The sequence below is a fragment of the Mytilus galloprovincialis genome, chromosome 13 (genome assembly GCF_965363235.1).
Source record: "Mytilus galloprovincialis chromosome 13, xbMytGall1.hap1.1, whole genome shotgun sequence".
Taxonomy (NCBI): Eukaryota; Metazoa; Mollusca; class Bivalvia; order Mytilida; family Mytilidae; genus Mytilus; species Mytilus galloprovincialis.
This window is the reverse complement of record NC_134850.1, coordinates 10,933,705-10,952,657: the sequence shown is the minus strand read 5'-3', so window position 1 is coordinate 10,952,657 and position 18,953 is coordinate 10,933,705. Positions and strand designations below refer to the sequence as shown.

Below are 18,953 nucleotides of genomic sequence, written 5' to 3'. Positions count from 1 at the left end.
TTTTAAAGCGGGGGTATAATAAAATTCCAACAATTCAAAAATGAACTGAAAATACAATGGCTAAAAACATGAAATGCAAAATTGACAAACAACAGTTACATGTATATCAAAAACACAAGATAAACCCTACACAGAACACCAGCCTAACAAAAACTGGTGGTGATCTAAGGTGCCCAGGAAAGGTAAGAAAATCCTGCTCCACGTATGGCATCCAATGTGGTTATACTTGGATACAAACAAAAATATGGAAACAATTATTCAGTATATCTATCAAATCGTGTTACAGGAAGCACTCTTACAGATAGGTGTGTACATGTATTTTCCCATTTTGGCGCCTGTGGATTTTTGAAATAAGAGAGCAAGATGCAATAAAATTCTTGTTTGGATATATAGCTGAGGATTAATTTATATGAACATGAAGATTATGTAATGTATGTAATAGAGGCTGTTTCCTGTATGTCAGTCGGTATTTGCATATCCATACCAAACATTGGTCCAGCATATATTGTAACGTTCTTTTTCAATTTTTTGGGGGGAACAAACTTTGTGATTATACATGTATATTAAGAAAAATAATGAGGCGAAATAGACCCATTTTTTATTTGATCATGTCATAAGGTAGATTACTGTCAAGAGTTTCTGAAAAGGAAACGCTCAAAGGCATTGTAATTCTAGTTCAGTTCAAAATTGAAATTTTATGGGGGATATGTGACATTTTCACCCCCTTTTCGTAATATTCCATGGTAAATAAATGCAGAATGTTGCCATGAAATTGAATACACATAGAGGAATTATTTTTCACCATTTTAACTTTTGAAAATCTTTGGAAGATACTCATTACATACATATGCACATGTATAAGCTTTCGGGTCGATCCGGTCCCACATCGATCCGGGCCATATTTAAAGTCGATACGGCCCCTCAAAAAAAAATTTATAAGGATAAGGAATAAAAATAAAGATATATATTAATTGTAATTCATAAATGTTTATGATTTATTATATACAACCCCGGCCATGATTTGATTGAATTTAGTGATTACAAGTGGCATTACCTTAGTTCACAATCATCAGACAATTGTTGAATAAACAAACCAATTATAGACTAATGATTTCGTTTATATATACTGTTCAAATTTGTCACAAATTCCTCCATATAGTGAATATAGTTTATTCATATTTTATTATCGGCCGGGATCAACGTGGGCCGGATTGACTTTGGGCCGGATTGACTTGAGGCCGGATCGGTTTGGGTCCGGAACGACCGGATACCCATGTATAACTCAAACAGCTAAGGTTAATGTATTAGAAAGCCAGGAATAGAGAATGATAAAACATTTTGTGGTTCAATTTTAATTTTATTTTCTTACGGTGAATAGTGGAGTGCTACCATTATATAACTAAACCACAAATTAACAGGTTGGGAACAACCCTTCATATATATACTTCTTATATTTAGGGGTACATTTCAATTTTGTTGTAAAAACCCATTTTTGTTACAAAAGGGCACACATCTGTATTTTTGAAGATAAAATAGCCTTGCCCGTGTGACCTCACAATTATTTGAACTCATCTACATTGAATGTTTATGTTTTTCTTTTTAATATATAATAAATGATCACTTGCAGACTTGGCCCTTGTCTGAGCCGAGGGGCAGTGACTGATTTCAGGCCTGAGCGATTCTTTTTGTTAGGTGGTGTTCCGAACCCGATTTAGGACTGGACAAATATTTAAAAGAGCCGTCAAGACCGAATTATAATAAAAGTTATAGTGAGTGTACAAAAATATATATTTCCACCATGTTTCATAATTTGTTTGATAATTTAGTTCAATATAAATAGTTGATGGAATTAATATACTCACTGGGCAACAAATGGAATATTATACTCTTTCCAAACCCAACAGGCAGATTGACTATAATATTATTTCCCTGGAGAATGTTTTCTATGGAGGAAATTTGTTCATGTTTCAGTGTCAACTGTGGGTACAGCTGACATTGTACGTTCCGTATCGTCTCTGTAACATCCATGTTGGATTTGACAAGGGTCATATAAGTATACATACACCAAAATATATCTCCAGTTTAAAATATCATTTTCTAAAAATTACTGCTAGCTTATATTGTAGTCTTTAAAATCTGTATTCAATTATTAATATAGTATAAAATTCCATACAAATAAAAACAATTTGGACATATTTAATTTTTTTTCAAGAATGTTGAAAAAAACCTACGCTAGCGTTAGGAGTTGGTGGCAGTGGTTAAAGTCAACGTAGCGTAGTAAAGAGGACGTAACCGCTGTTTCGGAGTTCGACCAGTGACATAAGTGAGTGGTGATGAGGATTTCAAAACCGAGAACAATGGGCAAAAAAAGGGGTAGACACAAATGGCGTTCACAGAAAATAAGAATAAAGAATTGTTAAAAAATCTTAAAAGATACTGAAGTATACTTAAAAAGAAATAGGCCAAACATGAATGAGAAAAACGAGCCTTAACATTGATAGCAGAAATGAAGACCGCCGCCGACCCATATGAATAAGTTGAAGTACCATACTATAAAATTAAATTGTTCCAACACCATTGTGTTATATGATTGGCAAGTTTTGCAGTCATAGTAGGAGACCTTAACCTTGCATCATATTGTGAAGATTTAATAATTCTGTTGATGAAGTGAATATACATCACAACCAAAAAAAACTGGCAAAAACCATATTATATCTCTGAGATTTCCATTTTTTCTATCTCTACCCATCAATCCATCATTTCCAGCGGCAGTCAAAAGTCTTGTTCTTTATCCGGGTCAAGTCGATTGCAACTTTCCGAAACAATACAATTAAATGCAAGGGAAAAGTCTTTCATGTAGACACATATTTTGTTCAAAACAATAATAATTACATAATTATTTAAGTAGTTTTGACGAAAGGGTTTTATAATTAGTGACAATGCTGAATGTTAAGCTCCAATCAAAGGCAACAGTAGTATACCGTTGTTCAAAACTCATAAATCCATGGAAGAAAAACAAAATCGGGGTAACAAACTAAAACCGAGGGAAATATCAGGTGAGCAACACAAAATACGACTACACAATATTGCAATGTTTCTGCCTTAAACTGACATCTTAACTTTTCGAGATATAGATGACAAAAGTGAATGCCTTGCTCAAGTTGATTGTAGAAAGGAGATAACAGTTGAGAATATGCTTAAATATGCTAACAGAAAATAGAGAATATAGAGCACGTGAGTGTATACATCTCCGGATTTCAAATGTTTGGCTTTGAGCGTTCCTGATGAAGGTATATCCAGGAAAGCGCTTCGGACGCAATAAATTATTTAACATGTTGTTTCATTTTTTTACATCACTGGGTCGATATCTATGCTCGTTTACAATCAGTCCACGAGGATATCATAAGTTCAGTAGTCAGTACTTTGGTACTGACATGAATAAGCAATCTTTACTAAAATTGGCCGATTATAAATTTATTTTGAAATTATTGAGAAATTAAGGTTTAAATTCAATCAGGCAAAGTTGGCTTTTAATAGATGGATTTGGCTGTATAATTTAGGTAATTTTGACATACAGCTCTTCAACGGTTTCAGTACTAATACATCTTCGGATTTCAAATGTTTAGATTTGAGCGTTCCTGGTGAAGGTAAGTCCAGAAAAGCGCTTCAGACGCAAGAAATTATCAAACGTGTTGTTTTAATTTTTTTCAAATAAGTGGAAAAAATAATGAGCAAAAAAGAGGGAAAATAAGCATAAAAATTAATCAATACAGAAGTGAATATTTCAAGATCCTTATGATTAAATAGAAGTAGTATAATATGTACTAAGTTAAATGTTTTTCACAACATTCGTTCAGAGCATGGACACCATTATGTATCTTTGCTACAGCTTTCGCCAATAAGATCCCTTACTATTTGTACAATTATGGCTTTTAAATCAAAAGAAAATGATAACTCCGAATATGTTTCATAAAAATCATCTGGGATATATTATGCTTTCAAATGAACTGTATAAACAAAACTATTAGAATGTAACAAACAAACATATTTTCTACATCTTTGTCCGGGGAAAATCCGACGAGAATGACACTGTTGATATTGCTTTGTGTTTAAAGTACAACAAATAAATATGTAAAGCAACACAATGGATTAGCAGACCACGTACAACATGGCCTTCATCTGAAATCATTTCAAAAATTGTATTTAGTGGGGTGCTATTGGTTCCAATTGGCTGTAAAGGATCCATAATTGAACATCTAAAATGGCGAATTTCTTTCTCTGTAGCTGAACAATTTCTTACATTTTCCTTCAGCCATACACAATTATTATGGTATGCTATGTTAAAAAATCTTGCGGAAGGAACTAGTAGAAAAACACTTATATTTGGATTTCAGAAGAATCAAACACATATGAATGAAGACCTGTTGACATGTTTCAGGGGTTGTCTTCAAAGAATTCTCTACTGTCTAAGATACAGAATATTGTAACATTATTTTATTCCTCCCAATAATTTGTTCTATCTAAGATTCAATACTCAAAACGAAGAACAATTAATCATCATACTTACGAATGTATATGAACAAGGAATTAATGGTTTTGTATCTTCGGAGACCCGACAAGATTATAAAAGCCAGCCTTCCTAAATCACTGAATCCTCAATATGCAATAACATCAGATTCTTAAGACAAGAAATGCGGGTGTTTTGTACTTTTCGTATAGAACGCCAATCACATGGAATTTTTAGACTGTTGTATAATGTTGCACATAGATCCAGAACTGCTTTATCTAGAGGTTTATTGGCTTTAAAAATATCAGAAGCATCTATTGAGGTTCAAGAACAAACACAATACAAAGATAGCTCAGGAAAGAAACAGCACTACATTTATAAACACGATCTTAGTATTTTGGTTATCAATTTACATTCGGATGCATTGTCAGGATTCCTGAACTTAGCTTCTTTCTTCTATGTTCATAAAAATTACATAGCCTAATTAACTGTGATAACATATACACTGCAGAAATTTAGCGACGAAAAAATCTATTTTAGAAATTTCAGTTATACAGACATTGAGTCTTATTCAAAAATACGTCCCGCGTCTTATGAAAAATGAAAAACTTCATACAATAATAAAGTCATGAACAGTTCATCCTTTTATCTTTGAAAAAAATTCTTTAATAATTCCACAAGAACTACTAACAGATGTTACAAGGAAGTATACCTTCTTCATGTTCTTTCATCCGTTACTTTTTGCACATTTCCTTAACTTTCTATGATATTACCATCGACATGACATTTCATCATGTAAACAATCATTGGAACGACTTAGACATGTTCAGTTTTCACTTTAAGAAGGTGGTTCTAAATGTTTTATAGATGAATCCGTGAATGCAGTTATTTTTTGGGGGAATTGGTTACACATACAATGGAATGCGGATTTTAGAAGGAGCTGCTAAATACGATAAGTGTAATGGCATAAGTGCAGCATCAAGGCTCTCCAGTCTGGTCAGTTAAAATCAGACGTTTCATTTACATATAGATGTTGATTTAATTGTATTTTATTTCATGAAATTTATTTGAAACAAACCTAGTTATGTTTTATCAAAATAAATATTGAAAATAGTTGTGATTAATCAACTGGATTTAGTCGCTTTAAAATAACACATCTTTTACATAGTCAACATTTTTAAACATATTTTTACAGGTGTTTTTTTTTTATTGTAAAACTGCAACATTTTAATAACCTAAACATTGTGCACCAAAACAGCCGTGCTAAAGATATCACAATTACTAACAAAGACAGCCGTCAGTTGTGATTAAACTAGCTCTGCAGTTTTGGCAGTTTTATTTTTATTTTAATGAGATAAAAGTTATACCAGAAAGTTTAATTTTTGGAATACAACCAGGATTTTAGCTTAATTATCGAAATAGTTTCAATCTGTGAAAGATATAGTTTGTAGAAACTTTTTTCTAAGTGAAAAAAGTTTTGAGTGATAACTATTCAGTGTATTAAAAGTGCAATCTTAAACATGCCATCACCTCTGGCCAATAAAATAAACACCAAGGACAATAAGGAAATTAAGAACAAAGATGGAAATAAAACAGTTAAGTCTTTATTTGTAATAAAGAAGGATCAACAAAAAGCTAAGCAAGGAAATCCACCAAGCGTGACAAAAGAACTTTCACAGATTTGTTAGAGGAGAGCATAGAGGGTCTTGTAAGTCTGGAAGTATTCATTCAGATTTAAAGGATATAAACAAATTCTTCATGATACTGTTAAAAAATCTGACCTGGACAATCTTGCTAAACAAAAAGACCTAAGGTAATTCGGGTGATTAATTTTAGCGTGGTCTGCTCATGAAGTTGTGCAATGATATTAGTACTAGTATTTTAATATTTATATTAATCAGTAAAAGTGTAATATATTCATAACAAGTAGCGATGTTAATGCAAGAAAACTAAGGTTATTAAAAGACTATATAATTGATAGAATTGGGTGAATATTTTATTTGGCTTTATTACAATTCTTATATTTTTCGGTAATATTTTAGTACTATCAAAATGTGCATCTGGTGCAAGAAAATTGGTACCGTTGATTTTATTAAATTTACTAAATACATAAAATTTTGGTTTTCAAAAGTTTTATTTGATCTTTTTCTATACAATAATTGTATCTCAAATGTTATAAAATACATTTGATGAGTTAATCTACAACAACTTAGTTCATGCTCCTGCTGATAGGGGGGGTCTAATACCCAAGGGTATAACCATCCCAGATGACACGCTTCTTTCCGATAGATTACTAAAGCTGTATTTGAAAAACTTTTTCAGAATATTAAGTCCTCAGTGCTCTTAACTTTGTTTTTTATTTGTCCTTTTCTATTTGCTCACCTGGCCCGAAGTGCCAAGTGAGCTTTTCTCATCACTTTGCGTCTGTCATCTGTTGTCGTCGTCGTCTGTTAACTTTTACAAAAATCTTCTCCTCTGAAACTACTGGGTAAAATTTAACCAAACTTGGACACAATCATTATTGGGGAACTAGTTTAAACTAGAGGCTCTAAAGAGGCGGTGTCGCTCACCTTGGTCTATGTGAATACTTAACAAAGATGCAGATGGATTCATGGCAAAATTGTGTTTTGGTGATAGTGATGTGTTTGTTCATCTTACTTTACTGAACATTCTTACTGCTTACAATTATCTCTATCTATAATGAACTTGGCCCAGTAGTTTCAGTGGAAGGTTAGTAAAAATTTACAAAGGTATAGGTCCGGTAAGGACCGATTTTGGCCCCATGTTCATCTGAGGAAAGATTTTGACCACTATTTAAACACTTAAGTGTCTATTTTATTTGAATCAAGTAGTTTATGTGAAAGATTTTAACTGATTTAGTCATAAAAAACATACCAATTAAAGCTGAAATATGAAAAATCTTCCAAATATGCCGAAAAATGTCATTTTTAGATGGTTTTTGTCAAAGACAAAAGTGGCCGCATCCGTGTTCATCCTCAACCTTTATATATGTTATTTATTATCAGAAAATACAACTTACATTTAAATATTAAGGATGAACACGAATGCGGCCACTTTCGTTTTAAACGAAAACCGTCTTAAATTTAACTAAAATGCCAGAATTGTAAAGATTTCAGTAATTTAGCATGATTTACTGGTGCAAGCACCCGATATATGTGCATTGTTTTGTCAAAATTAGCCCAAATTTAAGTAGAAGAAGCATTCAACTGTCCAATGAATAATTAAAAGTTTACATTATAACAATTTTGTAAAACTGCTATAATTTGGGACCAAAAAGGGGTTTTACTGGATCTGCTCAAGTTCATTATAGATAGAGATAATTGTAGCAGCAAGAATGTTCAGTACAAACACATCACTATCACCAAAACACAATTTTGTCATGAATCCAACTGCATTCTTTGTTTAATATTAACATAGACCAAGGTGAGTGACACAGGCTCTTTAGCCTTTTTTTTCATTTGAGCATCAGGTGAATAGAAAAAGTCTGTATATAACTGGGATTTTCAACAATTTTCAAAGTTGTAAACCCTTAATTTTGGCAAAAAATTTTAACGTTTCAGAGCGAAACTTAAGCTTGATCTGTCACTCATCATGAGTAACTCACATACCAAAAAATCAGCCCAATATTTGAAAGAGTTGAGAAAAAAGTCTGTATAACTATGATTTTCAACAATTTATCAAAGTCCAAAGCCAGTAATTTCATCAAATTGGCAGAACGGAACAAAACTTAAACTTGATATGTAACTCATCACCGTGTACTCGAATACCAAAATTCAGCCCAACAGCTGAAGGCATTTAGAAAAAAAACTGTCTAATGGTTTATTGCAGAATAACAGAATGACGAAATTACAGAATTTTGGAATTACATAATTACGGAATTTCGGAATAACGAAATTTCGGACAAGGGTAAAACTATATGGAACCAATAACCTCACTGCGGAGCCATAAAAAATTCATAATGGGAATGTTCAAAACAGGGCGTTGTTGAATTGCAAAGAAAGTGCATAATGAGAATGTCCAAAACAGTGCATTGTAGAATTGCAAAGGAAGTGCATAATGAGAATGTCCAAAACAGTGCATTCTGGCAATGATAAAAAAAAAAACAGCACATTACAGGAATGTTAGAAACAAATCATTATTGGAAAGTCCAAAAACAGAGCATAATAGGAATGTCAAAAATAGAGCATAATAGCAATGTCCAAAACAGAGCATAATTGGAATGTCCAAAACAGAGCATATTTGGAATGTCAAAAGTAAAGCATAACAGGAATGTCCAAAACAGAGCATAATTTGAATGTCCAAAGTAAAGCATAATTGGAATGACCAAAGTAAAGCATAATTGGAATGTCAAAAGTAAATATTGGAATGTCAAAAGTAAAGCATAATGGGAATGTCCAAAACAAAGCATAATGGGAATGCCCAAAAGGTGATGTTCCAGAATGGATTACAACTTCTGAATTGAACCATTACCAGTGAAAAAGAATATATGTCTCTATAAAACATGCCACCAATTAAACAGAAAGACAAATATAATACAATGTTATTTTAATATAAAAAATACTGATATTTGGCATAACAGTTTATTTCACAGGAACCACATATTGCACTGTCCTTGCGACCTTTGGTTAACATTAGACCTTTGACCTTCACATTAAATATTTAAACATTATTCCCAAGTCCTTGTGACCTTTAGTTTTACATTTGACCTGGAATAATTTAATGTCATTTCCAGACTTTAACAACCCCATCTCTAGACCCTGTTATCACCAGACACTGAGAAGCCATACATGTATTTATATCACTGATGACATCATGATGTCCTATGGCAGGAGTGTCTGGTCCACAGCGCGGAATGTCTTCATTTGTCAAAGTCTGTTTTTTGGTATATGTTTCTATAATGACTTCTGTGCCCTCAATTAGACGAGATCTGAAAGAAAAAGATACTAAATTATATAAATGTTTGTACATTTTTATGTAACATCTCATAGGTCTTACAACCATGCATATCTATTGTCCTGTAAATCGAGAAATTATTGGGAATTTTATTTAGTGCAAATAATGAGACTTAAGGGGGCTCCTGGGTATAAATGAATTTTTTTTTCTAATATAGGATTTCGCTATATTTTTTCATAAATGAACTTTATCATATACTTAAAAGAAAAATGAAATAAAAAAATGGGGTCACCGTTCATTTAAGCTAAAATCTGCCTCTAGAAGAAGCATACATTTTTGTTAATGTCCTTTTTTTCTGTTGAACTAATAGGAGAAAAAGAGGAAATATTGAAATAAAAAAATAACCTAATATAAGAAATCGCTTAAATTTTACAATTATTTAGTTTATGTACAGCTTATTTGAAAACAATAATAAAAAATATAGGTCACCGATGAGTTAAAAAAGATATTTCAAATTTAAGGCCAAAAAATGTCATTTTTGCACCAAAGGGAGATAATTTGGAGCTTTTTCAATTTTTAAAGTCATCTGGGGCCAAACCAAATAATTTTTTTGGGTTGTTTTTTGTACCATATCATAAAGTAACAACTAATAGTGTAATAAATAAAATTTGTAATGAAAAAATAAAGGTTTAATTTTTTGCTAAAATTTTTGTACCCATGAGCCACCTTAATGTGTATTGCAAAAATAATAACTACTATTACGAGATCATTACATATATTTGTTTTCCTGAAACACAATAACTAATTTTTCATTTTTGAAAAATTGAAAAAAATAAATGCACAAAATAATTATTAAATTTCAAGTACGGTATTATCTTTAAAAATACTGTTTGATTGAAGATTTATCCAGACATTGGTATTATCAATAAAAAGATAAGTCACACCCATGTTTATACCAGTAAGCCAGAGTTAAACTAAAATATTGTTACATTATGCATTTTAGTGACAAAACTCTTATTGTTAAAGCCTGTATGCTGAACTCTAATTGTCTTTTTGTCTCATTACTAACTAGGTTGCCACGGAAATAAAACTTACCTGTAGCTTACACTTCGTTGATGACCAGGGTCCATGACAGCAGGGGCCATGATGTAAGAATTGGCATGATAATTACCTGTAGCTAACACTTGGCTGATGACCAGGGTCCATGGCAGCAGGGGCCATGATGTAAGAATTAGTAGGATAATTACCTGTAGCTAACACTTGGTTGATGACCAGGGTCCATGGCAGCAGGGGCCATGATGTAAGAATAAGCATGATAATTACCTGTAGCTAACACTTGGCTGATGACCAGGGTCCATGGCAGCAGGAGCCATGATGTAAGAATTAGTAGGATAATTACCTGTAGCTAACACTTGGTTGATGACCAGGGTTCATGGCAGCAGGAGCCATGATGTAAGAATTAGTAGGATAATTACCTGTAGCTAACACTTGGCTGCTGACCAGGGTCCATGGCAGCAGGAGCCATGATGTAAGAATTAGCTGGATAATTACCTGTAGCTAACACTTGGTTGATGACCAGGGTCCATGGCAGCAGGAGCCATGATGTAAGAATTAGTAGGATAATTACCTGTAGCTAACACTTGGCTGATGACCAGGGTTCATGGCAGCAGGAGCCATGATGTAAGAATTAGCATGATAATTACCTGTAGCTCACACTTGGCTGATGACCAGGGTCCATGGCAGCAGGAGCCATGATGTAAGAATTAGCATGATAATTACCTGTAGCTAACACTTGGCTGATGACCAGGGTCCATGGCAGCAGGAGCCATGCTGTAAGAATTAGTAGGATAATTACCTGTAGCTAACACTTGGCTGATGACCAGGGTCCATGGCAGCAGGAGCCATGATGTAAGAATTAGCATGATAATTACCTGTAGCTCACACTTGGCTGATGACCAGGGTCCATGGCAGCAGGAGCCATGATGTAAGAATTAGTAGGATAATTACCTGTAGCTCACACTTGGCTGATGACCAGGGTCCATGGCTGCTGGGGCCATGATGTAAGAATTGGCTGGATAATTGATATCCCAGAATCTGGCCCTCATGTCAGAGCTTGCTGTCAACATTATAACATTGTTATCTGTCATCACCATATGCATACCATATACAGAATGGTTACTTGCCTGTAGAAGTTAAAATCAATTATCATTTAAAAATAAAACTTAGACGACCTCAATCTATAGCTAATTTTCTATGATTATAAGTTTTCCTATCAAAGGTTCCTGAGTCTCCCTGGGCACTCTGGCTTCTTCCATCGATGAATGCTTTATAACTTACAGGGAAAACAAACCTGATGGTGTTGAAAATCGCATTAAACACTAACTAATCAATCATTATTTTTTTTCCAATTTCAACACATTTTATTATTACACCTGATGTTTTATAGCTCTCAGCAGCTAGCAAGGGAAGAACAAAATTTGCAGATTTAACATTGTTGTGTTGATATTTTGAATAGTTATGTAACTATGTATATGTATAATCATGAAGAATACTGGATTACCTCCCTTGTTTCGTTCAAAAACAAATTTCTTTTTATATCAAATGGTAGAAAAGTTAATTTAAAAATCATTGAATAAACAATATCTTATTATTGGTTTTTTTTAAACTTCTCACAATAAATTAATATAATAAATAATTCAATTACTCATATTTGCACTAGTTTTAAAGATAAGATACTCCATAGTCAATAATTCAGCTAAAAGAGTTACTATGTAAGCCTATCATAATACAGCTCTAGTGAGGTCTGCTGCCATTGGATATTGAACTTAAAATACTGAATTAATGGTTAATACATAAACATTACCTACTCTCCAATGGTGAACTTTGACCTCTTTTGCTTTTGTTTATAATCATTAATAAAAAAAAGTAATTTTTGCATATTTTTTGTCATCATGGAAAATCAAGACTTTTTTTTTCAATAAATTACTTGATAAAAATGGAACATTGGAACCACAAATGAAGGAATTATTCAATTTGACTAAATCCTCAAAAATACTGAAAAATAATAACATTCTTAATCCTAGCTACTATTGCCCATTAAATTTTACAACTGAATATACTTCTGGAGCATTGGAAAACCTTATGGAAATGCTGTGGATTCATTTATTTTCGTGGGTATCAATTTTCATGGATTCATTTATTTTCGTGGGTATCAATTTTCATGTATTATATTTATTTTCGTATGTATCAATTTTGTAGATTACTGACACACTAGCATTTTCGTGATAGTTGATTTGGTGCTTTTGCCAATCTCTGTATACAAAGCCTATTGAAAATTGCAATTGTTGAACATTTCAATTCGTGGTTCCCATGAAACCCACAAAAATTGGTATATAACAAATAATAATGAATCCACAGTACAAAAAGTTGATGACTTCGATATGTGAAAATGTTATCCAACAAATTAGAAATTATCAAGCAAGAAACAATATTTCAAACCATGACAGCAGTAATCATCATATAATGAAGACGTAATTTTTCAATCAGTTTAATTGAGGTCTGGAGCTGGCATGTCAGTATCCTTTGTTAATTTCTGTATTATTGTCATTTTGCTTAGTTTCTTTTGATACCAATTCTGAGATCAGATTTGGACTCCTTTTAACTGAGTTTTACTGTGCGTATTGTTGTGTATTCTTTATTCTACATTGGCTATAGGTAGAGGGTTGAGATCTCACAAAACATGTTGAACTCTGCCCAATTTTTGCGCCTGTCCCAATTCAGGAGCCTCTGGCCTTTGTTAATCTTGATTTTTTTTAAATTTTTAGTTCAGTTACAAGTGTATATGTTTTGGAGTTTTATGACATCCATTTTCACTGAACTAGTGCACATTTTTATTTAGGAGTCAGCTGAAGACCACCTCCAGGTGTGGGATTTTCTTGCTGTGTTGAGGACCCATTGGTTGCTTTTGGCTGTTATCTACTCTTTGGTATAGTAGGGTTGTTTTCTCTTTTACATATTCCCCATTTCCAGTCTCAATTTTATATAGATTATACAAATTTTGAACTTTAATTCTCAATTTGGTGTATACAGAACATTTCTAGACTGGAAAATTTGATTTTTGACATGTCAGCAATGGCCCTGTTTGCATATTTTTATGTCAGGCAAAGAGACTGATGCATACAAAGCAGTGTTGCATATGTTCACAGGTTATTGATTTTCATAAATTTTAACAGTAAATATTAATTCAGAATGTGAGCTCTTTTTAAGGAATGACTGTAATATTTTTTCTGTCTATGAAGAAATAACATAAAAAATTTGGTGCCCACTGAATAATGCGCATAGCAGGTTATTTAACAGTGTGCATCACATTTTTTATGTTATTTCGAATATACAGAAAAAATATAAGTCATTTTTTATAATTTAATTCTAAATTCCATTTTAAACCGTAGAAAACCTTGAAAAAACGTTTATGACGTCACGGTCACAAGACTAAATTATGTCTATGGGCTCATAACAAAATAAAGTCAGCCAATCAGAAGATGTGTTACATCCAAAATTAAATTATTAATATATGTTTTAAGAAACTGCAAACATTTTTCTGACCTGTTTTTGTGACAGCGGTGGAGCAGGACTGGCCCACAATGCTTTGCGTCTAGCTCCTGTCTCTACATCCCACATGGAGACCTCATTATTGCCCTGGGTAGCTGAGATAATCCACGACTGCTCCTTTGGGTGGACTATTAACTTTCTGACCCTGGCTCCCATTGGATGTTCTATTGAAGTAATAGGCAACTGGAATCTGAGATCCCAACAAACATGGCTGCCACTACTGGTTCCGACAGCAAACCAGCACTGAGAGTGATGTACAGCACAAGTAGTAATTAAACCTAAAGTAAACATTTTATCGATTGTTTATGAATATCTAAAAAAAATATCTAGCAGTACCAATTTCAATGCTCCTTGAATATTAAAAGACCAAATCATTAAAATTCATCTGCTAAAATTCAAATGAAATAAAACCAGCGTACAATTTACATTTTTTGTCATATCATAAAACTACATTGACATCAGCTTTGCTTTCATTCACATACTTTAATTGAGAAGGACATCTGATAATAAGCAGCCATATATTCCATATAGTGCTATGAATTATTTGTTAATTCTAATATGACGTGCTTCTTTAGCTTTGTTAACAACACTGTGATAAAATTCTCGATAAAATATACTCAGTGCAGACTCAGAGATATACATAATAATGGCTGTTACAATATACCTCCCACGTAAATCTACACTTATTGGAACCTATTTGCAGACCGTTTGCCGATTTTGTTGTTTTAAAAAGTGCAATTAAAAAAAGACAAAATAACTTTTATTCTTATTCGTATGCAGAATAAAAAGAAGTAATGCACAAGAGCTCCGGAGAAATCAACAAAATTAAAATAAAATAAAATTCCGCGAAAGTCTATTAATCTTTTTCGCGCATTTCAGTCATTTCAAAACATGATGTCATACAAATGAAACCGCTAAAGTTGAAAGTTTTCTGTTACGCGAACCATCAGAATTTGTACGATATTGTATTAAAACTGATTTTTGAGGTAGGTTTTGTTTTATTTTCTATTTTATTGCATTATTCGCATATTTACTCATTTCAGCAAGTAAACATGGCGGCTTCTTAGTTACAAAATGTCAACTATGGATTTGACGGAAGCTTACGAGAAAAAAAATTAAATTAAAAATGGCAAATGTTGGGTTTGAGAATTAAAAAAAAAAATTTCTAGCAGTTATTCACGAAATAACCTACGCAAGCTACATATTTATAAAGATATTTGAGCTTTATCTAACAGGGAGTAAAAAAGAACAGCCACACACACAGCATACCCACCCTCGCTTCAGTTTTTTAATGACCGTATTTGTCCCATTAGAATCGAAATAATTCATGGAAGCCATAGATTGTTGGAAATTTGCACATGGCCTGGGCCGTGATATTCGAATTTTATCCTGAGCGTTAGCGAGGGATAAAATTAACGAATATTACGGCCCAGGCCAAGTGTAAATTTCCAACAATCTATGGCTTCCATGAATTAATTCTTAAATAAGACTATTATTGATTAGTCATGCAGATTTTATTTATAAAATACATCCAGTGGTCTTTTCTTCAAGAGTAACATTACGATACACAAAAAAAGTAGTCAACTTTAAATGTCAAAGCCTGATTTCACATTACCTTTTTTTGGATCATTTTTCAGTTTCCAAACTTCTTTATTGGACCTCAAGTCAAATCCCATAATATATCCATTTACTGTAGCATAGGCCAAAACTGACTGGGCCCCTGCAAAACAGAAAAGCAATTTATAAATGTGTTTTAAATCTATAACCATAGCTGTAATATCACAAAAACAAAACACAACTTTAAGCAGCATAATGTAAATGAGTTGGGGCTCTTTATATCTTGCTGTTCAGGGTGAGCCAATGCTCTGTGCTGAAGGCCTTACCTTGACCTATAATTTACTTTTTACACATTGTGACTTGGATGGAGAGTTGTCTTATTGACACCCATACCACATCTTCTTATTTATATAGACCCTATATTTCATTAAAAACAAGAATGTGTCCAAAGTACATGAATGCCCCACTCACACTATCATTTTGCATGTTCAATGGACCGTGAAATTTGGTAAAAAATCTAATATGGCATTAAAATTAAAAAGATCATACCATAGGGGACATGTGTACTAAGTTTCAATTTGATTAGACTTCAACTTCATCAAAAACTACCTTGACCAAAAACTTTAACCTGAAGCGGGACGAACGGACGGATGAACAGACCTACAAACCAGAAAACATAATGCCCCTCTACTATCGTAGGTGGGGCATAAAAATCATTCTGTGTATAAATTATTACTGTAAATTCAGAAATTATGGCGTGCATTTATTTTTGCAATTTTGTCATTTTATACTTAAATACAATTTTAATTTTTAGGGGGGGTAGAAGGGGTTCTTATCCCGAAATCCCGGGATGAAATCATGTGGTCCCAAATTTAAATAAATTTAAATCCTGACATCCCGAAATTCGAAAAAAGAATTCCCGGATCCCGAAAGGGTCAATCCTGAAATCCCGAGCTTAAAAACACCAGATCCCGGAGTCCCAATAAGGTCCTATCTCCCCTTTTGGGTATGTTTCTCTGCCTATTCCAGAAACACTGTTAACTGTTAACTAAAATACTGAACTCCAATGCAAGGTAAAATTAAGCAAGAGGGAAGTCAACAAAATGGCAAAACCAAATGTTAGAATATATCAACCATCTGAATGACATGGTACAGACATTTTCCTAAAATGGTGGGTTTAACTAATGGTTTTATAGTTACATTAACCTTCTACTTGTATGCCAGTTGTTTATAGTTCCGCTATATTAATTTCCATCCATTGACAAATAGATTTTGTAATATGTTTTCTTTTCATTCTAGAAAGGCCTCCTTCAAAAATAGTTTTAAAATTTGAAAAAGTATCTTATGAATCCATTTTAATTACCTGTGTCATAATGAGTTACATCTACAACTTTACCAAATTCCTCTTTATCTATTTCTAGTTTGTTTACAGCATTTGCTTTACCACTTTCTATTCTGAAACAAATATACATGAACATTTTAATAACCCATTAAACTTAGTCTGATTTGGCTAAAACGGCTACAAAATAAAGTTATTTTAATTGTTAAAGGAGTAGGTCCAGTAAGGGACAATTTTGGCCTCAAACTTTTGGTTCATCTGATAAAAGATTTTGGACAATTTTTAAACACTTTAAAAAGTGTCTACTTCAGTCGATTCAATTAGTTTAAATGTGAAAGATTTGAACTGATTTAGTCATTCAAGTTCAAGTTTAAATATGAAAAATCTATCAAATATACCATAATATGTCACTTTTCAGATGATTTTTGTTAAAAATGAAAGTGGCCGCATCCATGTTCACTCTCAACCTTTATATATGTAATGTATTATCATCAAATACAACTTAAATTTGAATATTAAGAATGAACACAAATACAGCCACTTCCATTTAAGACAGAAACCAACTAAAATTTAACTCAAATGCTAAAATTGTGAAGATTGCAGTAATTTAACATGACTTAATGATGCTAATTCCTGATACATGTGCATTGTATTGTCAAAAACAGTCCATATTTATGTAACAGAAGTATTCTACTTACCAATCAATAGCTAAAAGTTTACATTCTAACAATTTTATAAAACTGCTATATTTTGCGGCTAAAAAGGGGTCTTACTGGACCTTCTCCTTTCTATCATGTAACTTCAGACCCTCATGGAAAGCAAAACAACCCCTTATATCTATTTTCAAATGTCAGAAAATTGAAAATGCTTGATTTGAAAAAATAAAACTGTGCGTATGCAAATTAAAAATTAAGATTGAATAGGTGGAGAACACATCTTTTCCAATATCAAGTAATGAAAGCTAAGATAAAGTCCATTAAACACTATACAGAAATATTAAGTTTCTGCAATATTTGTGGTCAATAACTAGAAAATTAAAAGAAACAAGAATGTGTCCATAGTACACGGATGCACCACTATCACTATTCTTTTCTAGGAGGCCATGAAATTGGGGTTATAATTGTAATTTGGCATTAAAATTAGAAAGATTATATTATAGGAAATATGTCATGTATACCAAGTTTCCAGTTGATTGGACTTCAACTTCATCAAAAACTACCTTGATGAAAAATTTTAACCAGAAGTGGGACAGACAGATGGACACATGTTTATTTATTTCATGTATGTACATGTGACATTTTTTGACACATAACATACCTGTACACATGTTTATTGAAATACTCTTTGACACATAATTTACTTGTACACATGTACATTGACATTCTCTTTGACACATAACTTACTTGCACACATGTACATTGACATTCTCTTTGACACATAACTTACTTGTACACATGTTAATGGACATACACTCTGACACATAACTTGCTTGTACACATGTATATTGACATACTCTTTGACACATAACTTAAATGTACACATGTACATTGGCATTCTCTTTGAAACATAATTTACCTGTACACATGTATATTGACAATGTCTTTGACACATAACTTACTTGTACACATGTACATTGACATAGTCTCTGGTACATACCTTACTTGTACACATGTACATTGACATACTCTCTGACACATTACTTACTTGTACACATGTACATTGACATACTCTCTGACACATTACTTACTTGTACACATGTATATTGTTATTCTCTGTAGCAGCTGCCAGAGACAAGGAACCCTCACAGAATACTAAACTGTTGATTTTACCATCTGAAAAAGATAAGAAAAAAGTTAAGTTTTATTTCAAAAACAAGATCATGAGTCCATAGGACAACCCTGCACTTTTCACACTATCAAATTTCTTCATTAAAAGGCGTAAAAAAATCTTGGGGGACAAAAAAACTAATTTTGCATATATTTTAAAACTTTCACAATATTATGATTATGTGTACTAACTTTCAATCTG

The 18,953-nt window shown here is 32.7% G+C and overlaps 1 protein-coding gene across 4 annotated transcripts in view; it reads right to left on the bottom strand.

Annotated features, from left to right (window-relative positions):
* Positions 1–9,062: 9,062 nt before the first annotated feature.
* Positions 9,063–18,953, bottom strand: part of LOC143056712 (phosphoinositide 3-kinase regulatory subunit 4-like) — a 52,528-nt gene continuing 42,637 nt past the window's right edge. For 3 of the 4 annotated variants that reach the window (XM_076229859.1, XM_076229861.1, XM_076229862.1), the window contains exons 29-35: positions 18,673–18,757; positions 16,950–17,041; positions 15,645–15,749; positions 14,024–14,307; positions 11,490–11,604; positions 10,669–10,729; positions 9,113–9,455 (exon numbers count right to left, since the gene is read on the bottom strand). In XM_076229859.1, the coding sequence (XP_076085974.1) occupies positions 9,251–9,455; positions 10,669–10,729; positions 11,490–11,604; positions 14,024–14,307; positions 15,645–15,749; positions 16,950–17,041; positions 18,673–18,757 (947 nt within the window). In that variant the 3' untranslated portion in view covers positions 9,113–9,250. Of the gene's footprint in view, positions 9,456–10,668; positions 10,730–11,428; positions 11,605–14,023; positions 14,308–15,644; positions 15,750–16,949; positions 17,042–18,672; positions 18,758–18,953 lie in introns of all 4 variants that reach the window. The other variant, XM_076229860.1, reaches the window with a different exon arrangement.